The sequence below is a fragment of the Ictidomys tridecemlineatus genome, chromosome 7 (genome assembly GCF_052094955.1).
Source record: "Ictidomys tridecemlineatus isolate mIctTri1 chromosome 7, mIctTri1.hap1, whole genome shotgun sequence".
NCBI lineage: Eukaryota > Metazoa > Chordata > Mammalia > Rodentia > Sciuridae > Ictidomys > Ictidomys tridecemlineatus.
The window spans coordinates 175,576,235-175,588,553 of NC_135483.1; the positions used below are offsets into that span (position 1 = coordinate 175,576,235).

General features: G+C 41.7%; 1 protein-coding gene across 6 annotated transcripts in view; it reads right to left on the minus strand.

The window, feature by feature from the left end:
- The window catches only part of Erbb4 (erb-b2 receptor tyrosine kinase 4), a 1,041,723-nt gene extending 1,032,556 nt beyond the window's left edge, over positions 1-9,167 (minus strand). For 3 of the 6 annotated variants that reach the window (XM_078017961.1, XM_005331866.4, XM_005331864.4), the window contains exon 1: positions 8,348-9,167. In XM_078017961.1, coding sequence (XP_077874087.1) covers positions 8,348-8,429 — 82 coding nt within the window. In that variant the 5' untranslated portion in view covers positions 8,430-9,167. Of the gene's footprint in view, positions 1-7,358; positions 7,523-8,347 lie in introns of those variants that run through there. The other 3 variants (XM_005331865.5, XM_005331863.4, XM_078017962.1) reach the window with 2 other exon arrangements.
- Positions 9,168-12,319: the final 3,152 nt, after the last annotated feature.

Here is a 12,319-nt window from a genome sequence, read left to right on the forward strand (position 1 = left end):
GTTTTCATAGGTCCCTATAGAAAGAAAACTCATATTCTCATAATCTTTAAGCTGACAGGGATGAAGAGCAAATGATGACAAAAAAGATTTTTGCAAAAGAAGAGCTTGCAGAGAGCAAAATAGTCAGTGTCATTCATGACCTCTATTATGCACCCCCTGCTAGTGATGGGGGACCCATCCTGAAAGAGAGGACTGCACAAGCTATTGTCCAAGCCCTACTAGATGCAGTCACAGACCCTGCAGCCTCAGTTTCCATTGTTTCTTCAGTCCTAAGCAGCCATGAGACAGACTCAGCTAAAGCTAGAAAACCAGCAGACGTGTTTTTTGAAGGCAGGTATATGATCCCTATTGTATTCTAAAGGATTAACACTTGGATATCCACTTATACCAGATTCACATGAGAACAGATATAAGTAAAGGTCAGAAGAGTAATAAAGATTTAGCAAGTGAAACTGGTGGTTTACAAGTCTGATCTTTCTGGAAAATAAATGAGTGGTTATGGCGTCATTCATTTTCTCCTCTTTAAACATCTTTAAACTATGTTTCAAAAGTGGGAAGCTGTGTAGACTTAGCACACTCTCACACACACACACTCTTATGGCCTTGATTTCTATTTCTTTAATTCCCTGCATTCAGAAACTGGATCTTACATGTTCTTATTGGTATTTAGTATGCTTCAGTGACCTCTACGATATTGGAAATAATATGATTTAGAGTAATGAAGGTGAACTGCTTCTCCAGGGAGAGGTTTAATGATGTGGCCCAAAGTTTGATGGTATCTACGTTAATCTTTTATGGGGGGAGCCATTTTCATCTCCATTTCCTTACAGGGAGTGATTCTCCCTGCCAAAACAAGTTTCCAATCTCCCTCTGCACTAGGGTGCATGAGAATACTATCATGCCCAAGAAAGCACAGACACTTGAGGGAACTCAGCCATGACTAGACAGCATTAAGGCTGGATCAACTGCATTGCCAAGTCACAAAGGACACTGGAAGCATCTTGCAGACTCCAACTAGAGGAAGGCAAAAGTGACATAAAAATAAATTCATAAAGTCTTGGTGCTTAAAGATTTGATTATATATTTGTTCAAAGAATGTAACCATGTTTAATGGGGACTTGAAGAAATAAAAGGGATCAACAAAGAGAGTAGAAATGTTAAAGAATCTTAGATTCAAGGATGGGCCTAGACAAGTATTCCCTTGGTTTTGCTGATAAATAGTCTGCACCAGCTAATTAATAATCAGGAATTAACCAGTCACCTTTTATAATCCATTTTAAGTACATATAAAACCTATTCTGGATTAGAGAAATAATCATTCTCTACTATGTAGTCATCTTCATAAAGTCTCAGGTTAAAAAAATCTAGTTCTATTATATCACACACTAATATGGGATGCTTATATGTTTTTTTTGTGGGGGGGGGCAGTACCAGGGATTGAACTCAGGGCACTTGGACACTGAGCTACATCCCCAGCCCTATTCTGTATTTTATTTAGAGACAGGATGTCACTGAGTTGCTCAGTACCTCCTTTTTGCTGAGGCTGGCTTTGAACTCGAGATCTTCCTGCCTCAGCCTCCTGAGTCACTGGTATTATAGGTGTGCACCATAGTGCCTGGCTTTGTATGTTATTTTTAAGGTCAAAATTCTATGTCCAAAATAGGCTTAACCAGGTAAAGACATTGCAGTTAGCAAAAAGTACTTCATTTCTTACTTCTTCAATATGTCATAATTTTAAAATGCAATTAATGATTATGTCCTAAAAATAAATTAAATATGATAATGATGATTCACAGTCTTCCCTTTGAAATGAAATATATGGTACACTAATTAGGCCTGTGAATCCAATCTATCTCAATTTTTACAATTGTCTTTTAAAACAACCTATTATGTATCCTTTAAAAAGCTATGACTTTTCAAGTAGTTCCATGCATTTTGTAGAAAACAACACTTGGGTCAGGAGCTGCCACTAAATAATTTCACTTAACTGCCCAGCGGGCTTCTAGTCACATCACTTAGAAATAAAGAGGACTAGACTAGATCAGTACCTTCTAAATGGTGCTAGACTTTACATGGGTAAAGCCAGTGCAAGTGTGTGTGGGGGGCAGTGGAACAAAGTGGGAAAATGCCAAAGGCCCAAAAGCAGGGGCCACAAAGCTGGCCTCTCTCTGCAGCTTTAACAAGAGAAGATTTCCTTTGACCCAAAAGGAGGTAAAAGCCTGTTTTCCATACTCAACTACATGTATGAATTCACTTGAAAAAAAGAGGTCCACTTACAAAAATAATTCAAAACCAAAGCATTTTTCCCCTAAAATGTCTAAGCACCATTTTTCTCTCTAACTGAATCATTAGAATATTCAGGATGGTAATAATTTAGATACAGTTTTTAGCTAAATTAATAGAGATGAGTAAATTGAGACAGAGGCAAGGAGCCTGTCCCAAGATCATACTGCAAGTGATTGTGCCAGAATCCAGATCTCCTATTGTTTACTTTGGTGCTTTATTCACTAGCACACACCAGCAGGTCTGCTGCCACACTACCCACAGAACAGGCATGCCCCATTTCTATTAAACTATATGTGGCTACTGCCCCCTGGAGTTGTGCAAAATGATGAGCATGTAGAGCAGTCACTTTTACAAAATAAAAATAACTATGAACTTATTACATTGCCAAAAAAAAAAAAATGACCTCTTTAGGTCCCAAAACATCTTCATTTTCAACAAATGAGATAGATTTCTTCTCTGTCAAACTACAAAGCACTAGTTTAAGTACCAAATATGAAGAAAGGGTCTTTAAAGCTTTTTATTAAAGCATGGAAAAATGGGTCAATCTATTTAATAAAACATGCCAGAATTACCAACAACTCAGAGGGGAAAAAATGTACAATGAAATCTAAAGAGACCATAGAACAATTCTGAAAAGTAATATTTTTAGGAAATAGTCTTTAAATACAAATGGTATACAGTCAATGATTTCCTTATTTCTTTAGCCATACATTTCTGATAGAGATGGCCTGCTAGAAAGTTTGTTATATTTATTAACATATGTACATGTTTCAAATTATAGAGCAATTTGAATTACATGTATGAAAACAATTAACTTGTTACTGGAATGTATCTTATTATCACAGATTTTAAACTTTTTTTTTCTGAAAACTGTTATACAGTGGAAAAACAGTGAATTACTTACATTCTCCCCCACTGATGCCCCCCACCAGGAAGACCAGGAAAGTCACAAAGAGATGGAGTGAGTTGCTTAAGGTATTAAGAAGCATTTGGAAGAACTGTTCCTAGAATGTAGAAATCCTAATATAAACCACATGGCTATGTCCTGTGATGCACATAACCACAAAACAGTATGCTAAGGTCTCCTTCAAGTTATGTAGAAGAGCTATATTTCAACATTGGTCTAAGATCTTTTTACTCAAAATAAATAGGAAATCAAGTGTCTTTCATTATAAACTGTAAGCTTCAGTTGATAGCAGTCTTAGAAATCATGTAAAGTAAAAATTTATTCTGCCCAATGTTATAATACTTCAGAATATTAGTATTAGATAAATAATCTGATTTGATTCTAAATGGTGATATGTTAACATAATAGAACATCTCTAAAATGATAATATAATTTGTAGAAAAGTTGGTAATAGTATTAACTTCTATCCTCCATGGCATATTCAGTGGATCATTGTAAAGATATTAGCAAAATATTCTTGTCAATTTTTGTAGACTTGAACATATATGGGCTAATTTCAATGTAAACATTAACATCTCTATAAAAGCAGTATCTTTCAAAAGGATGAAGTTGAACAAAGCAAACATGAACAAGTTTGGAAGTAACAGAACTTCCTCTTTGTTGATTTGCTTCATTTATGCTTTAGGTATTTTACAAATCACACATGGACATCCAACAGCCACAGGACACTATAAAGACAAAACTTACTGCTATTTTAAAAATATATGCTAAATCTTCTCAATAACTCATTTGACATAATACAAAAATGACATCACTTTGTAGCACTGCAATAATTCAAGTCATCCTAATTCAACTTATTGCAGAAAATGTTCACCTTACATAGCCATTAATCTCAAGGTGGCTTTAATCAGTATGTTTCAGAAAATACATAGAAAGAGCACAATTCCATGCATCACTAGCACTTTTCAAATGGCAGCTGTCCACCTTCTTTCCTTGGTCAAGAGGAGGGAAGAAAGAGAGAGAACTGGTACAGAGGAACTTCTCTCTGGAAAGATTTGGCCTTGGAGTAAGGGCTTTTGAGATGTGCTAGTGATCTTGGATCGATGCCGTTTTATTTTCTTTCAGGAATAAATCTGAGCAATGGAATGGCTTGCAATTGTTCAGCCAACCAGCCATATCAGATTTATCAGAAAGAGAGAATGAAATCTGGCTCAGAGGACTCCTCCTGCAGTGGCTGAGTGGCAGGTTGCTGGGAAAGACACACAAAAAAATGAATGCACTTAGTGGTAGAAAGGAAAATATATATTCACATGTGTAAACTCAATAAATAATAAGATGTAAAGAATCTATAGTAATGGAAAAGGTGAATGCAAAAGACAGAAGATAAATAGTACTTCTATTTAAGAACCAAAGGGATGAAAGCTCATGAATACTAAATAATTGAATCCACTTTAAGGAGGAAATATGATTTTCCATCAAATAAATGCAAACTCTAAAAATCAGCCAATGCTAACTTAATGTGTTCAAGTTAGAATAAAAAACACATAAATCTTCCATGAAGTACATGCCTTGGTAAATATTCTAATGTAATTTCTTAATTAAAACACATTTCCAGTGACTAAATGAAAATATATATATATATATATACACATATAACTCCATAAGTGCCTTGATTTTTTTTTTAAAAAAATGACTTTCTATGCATGCATGATTGAAATAAGGGCAGTTGAATTTAAGGGGGAAAAATAGGAACCATGACATAACCAGTTATTCCATTTCATCATAACAATACAAAGTAATAGCATTTTCAATTAATTTGCAGTTATAATAGGTATTAATTTATTTAGCAGTATCCTGAAGAGAAAAATACCTTCTTGTACAAAGCTCTTTTACATATATAAGAATTTCAAATTAAAAGAAGATAGGGGATAGTGTATTCATGCCTGTGCTTGCAGTAAACACACACGTAAGAAAAAAAAAAGGACTGATGCTATTTGAAAATATATTTAACATCTTTTTGTGCCATTTAAGTTTTAGGACATTTTCTTTACATATGTAAAAATCAACCCTAAATCTGGAGGTACAATAATATAGTTTTAATATATATAGGAAAGAAGATGTTCTTTTATAAAAATGAAAGCTGGACTGTGTTCCCTGCAAATAAGAAATGGGAACTCTATTTGTTCATCACATATTTATTAATGTCTGTATGAGTGCCACTTCAATACCACTATATATTTTATTTCAATACAAAGGTAATATTGATATTTTCCCATCAAAAGAAGAGGACAATTTTTAGAATCACTTCTTGGAGTGGTAAAGGCCTTATAATTGTCATATAAATGGCCTTTGGCTATAATGTTTCAGATAAAATGAATCACTAGAAATGAGACAAAGTCTTTCAGAATTTTTTTTTAAAAAATCCTCTAAAGCTGATTTTTTTCCCAAGTCCAAAATTTTTTAAAAAATCTCTTGTTACATTTTTCTAAGAAATATCTTAAATATCGAGATAACAGAATCCCCCACCCTACAATTTTATTCTGTTCACATAGAGCAGTAAATAAGGTGCATTCCTTCTGCTTAAAAAATTAGCATTTCAAAAATATGCCACTTTCCCCTGAACTCCAAGCGTGTCTAATAATGCGAGAAGCAGATTGTCTTCCCTCGTTTCCTTAATTTGTTTCATCTAAAAGCAATTCACTCAACATCTTGTCGCCCTCTGGCAGCTTAGTTTACTTATCCGCACTTAATTTCTCATTTGGACCAAAACAAACTCCTCCAAACTGCTACTGACTGCTAACCGCGAGAGGGGAGACGCGCGATACGTATTTACTTGGGAAAACACAGCCACACACATACGCAGGCACAAACATACAGCGCCACACACCCCAGACAGCAACTTGTTTTTATAATAGCACTACGTTAAAACCAGCTGAACTTTCCCTGCCAGGTGGAGGAGAATGGAAAGAAAAAAAAAAAAGTCCCTGGGGGCATTTACAGTTTCCAAAGGATCACCTTAGTATTCGTGTTGCAATTATGCCAGGGATGCACCCGAGAGCTTTCCTTTGTGCGGCCCTTTCATCTAGATCACTTTGTGTTTTGAACAAGTGAGGCTCGCTTTTGTGCCCCCAGAATTTCAAGTACAGAGTCACTCACACACGGAACAACAATAGCACGCTAATCCTCGCGCTCTAAATGGGCTCACTTGTGGGTCTGACGATTCACCCAGGGAAAGGAGAAGAGACTAGCAAGGGCGCGAGCTGGTGTCGCCTGAGACGAGGAAGAGGACAGCTGCAGAACTAATTTGGATTACATTCCTTGCAGAAATTCTGAAAAGGGCTTTTAGGCATAGCTCGACCGGGAGCCGCACAGTTAATACCAAATTGCTGCGGACTCGGAGCTGGGTCCCCCAGCGGCAGGGCTGAACCAGACAGCCCCCAGTAGGTCGCCTCGTAGAAATTCCTCTCGGCTAAGCCTGCGTGTCAGTCGCAACTGCTTTTGAATGGGTCAATGTGCATAATCAACCCATTGAGAGAAAATATGAAGGAACTCGGGGTGCGGAGGGAGATAAAAAGGGATGTGTCTAAGAGGCCTCCTGCAATCTCAAGTCCGAGTTGGTGCAATTCTTGAGGTGGTGGAGCGCGGGACCTGGTATGCATGAAGAATTTCGAAGTAATTGGGAGGGTGCGAATGGCCTGCACAAATGTCGCACATGTGCCTTTCGAAGGTCATTTTGAAAGGCTCAATGACTGTAACTTGTTATTTACTAGGCGGGAGGTGGGGGTTATGGCGGGGGCGGAGCGGGAAAACTACCGCGCACTGTTTTCTTGGTGAGGTCAGAAGGACACCCTCCGGGGGCCTAAAGCTCTCCCTATCGCCACTCCCTGAGGCTTTTATCTCCTCGAACTGCCTCCCACGCTCCCACCACCAGCCCTGGATGGTTCCGGAAATCTTCCTGCCACTCCAAAAGCCTCCCCTTGGCCGCGGCAGACACCGATTCTCCTTAGTCCTGTCCGGTCCCACTTTTATCCCCAGGAAACTCAAAGTGCCAGAAACTTTGAGCTCCCTCTCACTGCAGGTGCTGTCATTAGCCCTGCCCGCCGCGTCGCGCCAGCCCCTCTGTTTGGCGTCTCTGGGTCAATTAGCCCTTGGCCTGTCCAAATACCTGGGGCTCAAGATCTCCAGCAAACAGTGACCGTGCGCCCAGCGCTGCCGCCGCGCCTGCCTCGGGTTAAATCAATTCGCGCGACCGGCAGGCTCCGCAACCCGACCGGGCAGTAAACAGAAGTTGGAGGGACTCCGGCCAATAGCAAGTTGAACTACAGGAAGAACTCTTCCTGGAGCCAAACACAGCAACCGACGGGAAGGCCCGGCTCTTAGTTCCACCGTGCCACCCTCTCCACCCCCCTTTTTTCTTTTTTCCTTAAAGAGGTCAGTCAGGCAAGCAAGCGTCCCTCAAGTCAGTCGGGCGAAAGCTCTGGGACGCTGACCAAGGAAGCCCAGAGCTCCCGGCCTCAGGCCGAGGCGCGCCCGCCCGCTGAGCTCCAGCTGCCCAGGCTGGGTTCTTGTCACGTCTGACCCCGCAAAGCTCCGGCGATTGGGGGCGCAGCGACCGTCCATACAGGTGCAAAGCCCGGCTCTAGTTGCTCCACTCTCACAGCCTCCTCTCAGGAGGGGCCCAGCAAGATCAGCCCCGTGACCCTAGCCTTTCAGCAGCCTCGGAGGTGCGCTCTTCTCGGAGGTTGCCTCCCTCCAGGGCCCAGAGAGGGAGAGTGCAGTCTCCTCTGAGGGGGTCTGGGTTTCCCATGTCCCGAACAACAGGCACGACTAGAAGGGATCCCGCTTAGGCACACCGAAAACGCGCGAGAGAGAAACAAGAAGGTTAAGAACAGAGTGGGGGAAAGGAACAGAGGCACACAGTAATTTTTCACGATAAATAAAATACATACACACAAATACAAGGTAAGTTTGGGATGGAGAGAGGAGCGACCGAAAGCCCAAGCAAGAGGCCCTGGTCGAGCGGTCCCTCCAACGCCTGGGAGCGAGTGGGTATCCGGATGGGCAAAGAGAACGAGGGAGCCACATCACACGAGACAGCCAAGCAGGCGGCAAGCAGGTTCAACAGCTGGAGCGCGAGAAAGAACCGCGACCCACCTGATTGAGAAGCGCTGGGCTGGACGGTCCCTGCCGCCAAGAGAAGGCTCACCCAGACCCACAGTCCTGTCGCCAGCTTCATTTTTTGGAAGTCTCAGATCCCGTGCTGACAATTACATGTCCAAATGGCATATCCCCTTTCGGGCACGCGGAGGAGATCCTCCAGCCAGGCGCGCGTGGGGGCGCGAAGGGGGCAGGCGCGGCGCGCTCTGTGCACCGGCTCTCTGGGTTGGCGACCCAGTCCGCGCTCGCGGGTCCAGGGCCGGGGTCCGGAGGAGGGGTTGAAGTGTGCGCGTGAGTGTGCGTGCGAGTGGGAGTGTGCTCGAATGTCTGCGCCTGGTGCTCCGGGGCCGGACTGTGCAGCTATTTCCCCGGGTGCGCCTTTGCTCTCTCGCTCCCTCCTCACTTTCTCTCTCTCTCTCTCTCACTGGTTGGTCAACAATAAAAAGGAAGGGGGAAAAAGGTTTCCAAAAAAAGTTGATTGCAAAGAGGCGGTAGGTTTCCGGCCTCTCCCCGCAGCAGGGCTATGTTCGGCTCCCTTTTCCAGTTTCCTTGCACCTCCAGTCCAAATCGGGAGGGAAGGGGGGCGGGGGAAGCTTCTCGCTTCTCCCCCGATCCTGTCCTTCTTTTTCTTGTCAGCTTTCCTCACACTTGTCCAGCGGCTGCGGTAATTAAAGCTCCGAGCGTCATTTCCAGCGCTCCGCGGTCTCCAGCTGCAGCCCCACAGAGAAATTAATAAGACTCGGGAAAATAAGGGGGGTGGTAGGGGTGGGAATAAAACAACCCTCCACGCAACCAGGCAGGCTCTCCACAGCCGCGCAAACCCCGCCCCTGCTCTGACCCAACTAGCCACGCCCTTTCCCCCCAAAGGGAAATCTTATTGGCTCAGCCACTCCCCAAAATCCTCGTCCTCCGGAGTTGGGAAAACACCTGTCAGGGAGCGGGAGCGGAGTGGTGGGGGCGGCGGAGGCTGGATTTAAAGGGCTCACTACATACCGAAACACTCCCCTTCCCGTCCTGTCAGAGGCCCGGGACAGCTGGCCTGCGAGCAGACAGACCACCGGAGGGATGCTTGGGAAACGAATTTTTTTTGACACAAGAGAAATCATCATTTACTCCATGGCCCCAAGGTGCTCATTCCCAAACAGGACTTTCCCTAGAAATAGAAGAAAAGTTGATGATGCTTCGAGTAAATTGCCTCTGCTTCCCCACACCCTCGTGGTCCACACTTAGGAAGCAATTTAAGTGGAAACAGTAAGGAACTGGTAGTTTCTGCAGATGCGATAATCTCTGCAGATGAGATAATGGTAGGAGAGATGGCATAATTGATTCCCACCCTCGAAAACTGACAGATACTAAGCAAAAAATTTAAAAATCCATATTTGTAGAGCCACATCATTTGACATTTAGATTTTATGGAAAATGTCATCAAGCCTAAACTATTCAGTCTGAAAGAATTTAAGGTCGTATCAGAACGTAAAGGACTTCAACTGATTAGGCTTATTCTGTAGTAGTCAGCTTTAGGCCTCTTCCTTGTTATTACTCTGCAGGCTTATGCTCCCCATTGCCATCTTTGTCTGGTGTGGGAATCTCTGAGCTTTTCTGAATTTAAAATATCCTGGGACCAGGTCATTCCAGTCTACATATCCATTATAGTTTTACAATCCTGAAACTGTACTCCGAGCAGGGACCCAAATCTTCTGGGTGTAGTAGATTATTGGTTTGCTATTTGCACAGGCATTCTATGTATAAATTCTTTTCTTTACATGGCTCCTCTAAAAGCAGCAAATATATAAATAAAATTATCAGGGGAGCTTAAAAATCAAGCCACCAGTGTGCCACCTCAATCATCATTTGAGACCTTATCCTTTGCCTCTATGCTCCTTAAGAATTTCCATGGAGCTGAGAACTGGAGGAAGAGCAGAAAGCTGGAGTCTGAAGCTTTGCCTTCCTAGGGCCCACAGCAAGTAAGAGGCCCAGTGAAGAGGCCAAACAAGCTGAGCCTGCAGTTTTAGCAGAAGCAGCCCAGGGCAGAGAGAAACTAAACTTAGAGCAGCTGATGGTGACTTGACCAGAATGGTACTGACTGCAATAGAGCCCTGTGAACAGCTCTTTGGAATTATCTTCATTTCTATCTTTACCACCCACGCCCTCTAATTTTCTTTGCTTTCATTTAATCTCATTTCAATCACCATTCTTTGTGTTCTTTTACTTCTTGTGACCTCTCCTCCATAAAAACTACTTCTTTTTAAAATATACATTCTACCCCTATAATAACAATGTAAGTAACAAACTGTTTTCTTGAAAAATGTTAAATTTAAAAGTCCAGTGTCTCATGCCAATTATCTTGCAAGAGGTGAAGAAATTAGTTGTGTATTTTAGCATCAATTGTGAGGAAAAAAAGTAAATGGTGTGAATATTTTAAATTTTTTTCTAGTGTCCATTGTTATAGTTACTCCCACACCGATTTTATGGTTTTTCTATGTCAGAAACTCTATATGTACCCTTATCTTACCCAGAATTTCTAGAATAATTCTTGGCTAAGGAGGATTTTCAATTAACAATCATAGGTTTAGAAAACACTTGGTCTATATTTTTGTGTACAGCAAACAGTCCATACGTGGTTTCCACCAATTAAGTTGGTTGGAAACCAGTTTAAACCCAATGTACCATAATTTGCCTTAGCCCTTATTTTCCTATCTCTAACTTATTGAAACAATGATTAGAGCCTGGCCAGAGGTAATCAGGAGCCTGTGAAATGAATCTACATTAAAGCTCTAATAAAGCATCCTACATTTGATGGTGACTGGTCTACCTAGTCATAGTCTGTCTCAGATGACTTGATTATGAGAATGAGAAATCTGGGTCAGTGGTGAACCCCTGTAATCTCAGCTACTCAGGAAGCTGGGGCAGGAGGAACATGAGATCAAGGCCTGGGAAATATAGAAAGACGAAGGAAGGAAGGAAGGAAGGAAGGAAGGAAGGAAGGAAGGAAGGAAGGAAGGAAGGAAGGAAGGAAGGAAGGAAGGAAGGAAGGAAGGAAGGAAGGAAGGAAGGAAGGAAGGAAGGAAGGCACCTAGAAATGTAGACAGAAAGGTGATTCCCTCTGTGATTACCCAGAATGATGAGAAAATAGAAGTCTTACACTAGAATCAAGAATTAGGTCTTCCTGTGTCCTCTATCATCTGATTCCCAACTCAACTGAGTCATCATGAGAAAAGAACATCATAATCGGGAACATTTTCTACCTTACATGGGAAGGACATGCTAACTGGGTTGCAACATGCCAAGATGGATCTCTGCATTTCTTCATTTTCCCCATGTGTCTATAATAAAACCTTATCTATTATCTAAAATGTGCTGCTATTACTTGCAACCTGAAAGAAAATCTGAGTAATGCAACATATTACTTAGCAAACCGCAAATACCTGAAACTATCTGCTGAATATCCCTTTTCTAGGAACTCTCCCTTCTCTTAGTTCTACATTTTTAATCTGGCTATACTTCCATAAAAAGACCACCCTTAGTCCCTGGTTGTAAGTTGGATCACTCAAAACCAAGTTAGAAAAATCAAAATACTTTATTTGCTATTGACTAGAGGAGAGATGGATTTTGGGGCCTGGGAATGAAAAGGTTCATATTAAGCTTTCACTGGTCGTTTTGAGATCTTAAACTCCAGACTGGCCTGTCCATGTTTCCTTCTGTGTAGGAATGACCAACATACAGAAATAATAATGTTGCCATTTGAAAGAAGAAAAAGCCCAGATGGTTCTTGACAGTATTCAACTTCTTCCTGTGGCTTAATTGTTAACATCCCTATTTCCTTAAGTTAGTTCAATTTCCCTTTTTATTACCTGAAATTAGAACAATGTGATGTGAGAAAATAACTTTTCAATATGAGTGAGGTTGAATACGACATCAAGCTCTTTGAGGAAGATATTTTGACATGGCCCATATTCTTCAGTGTCCTTT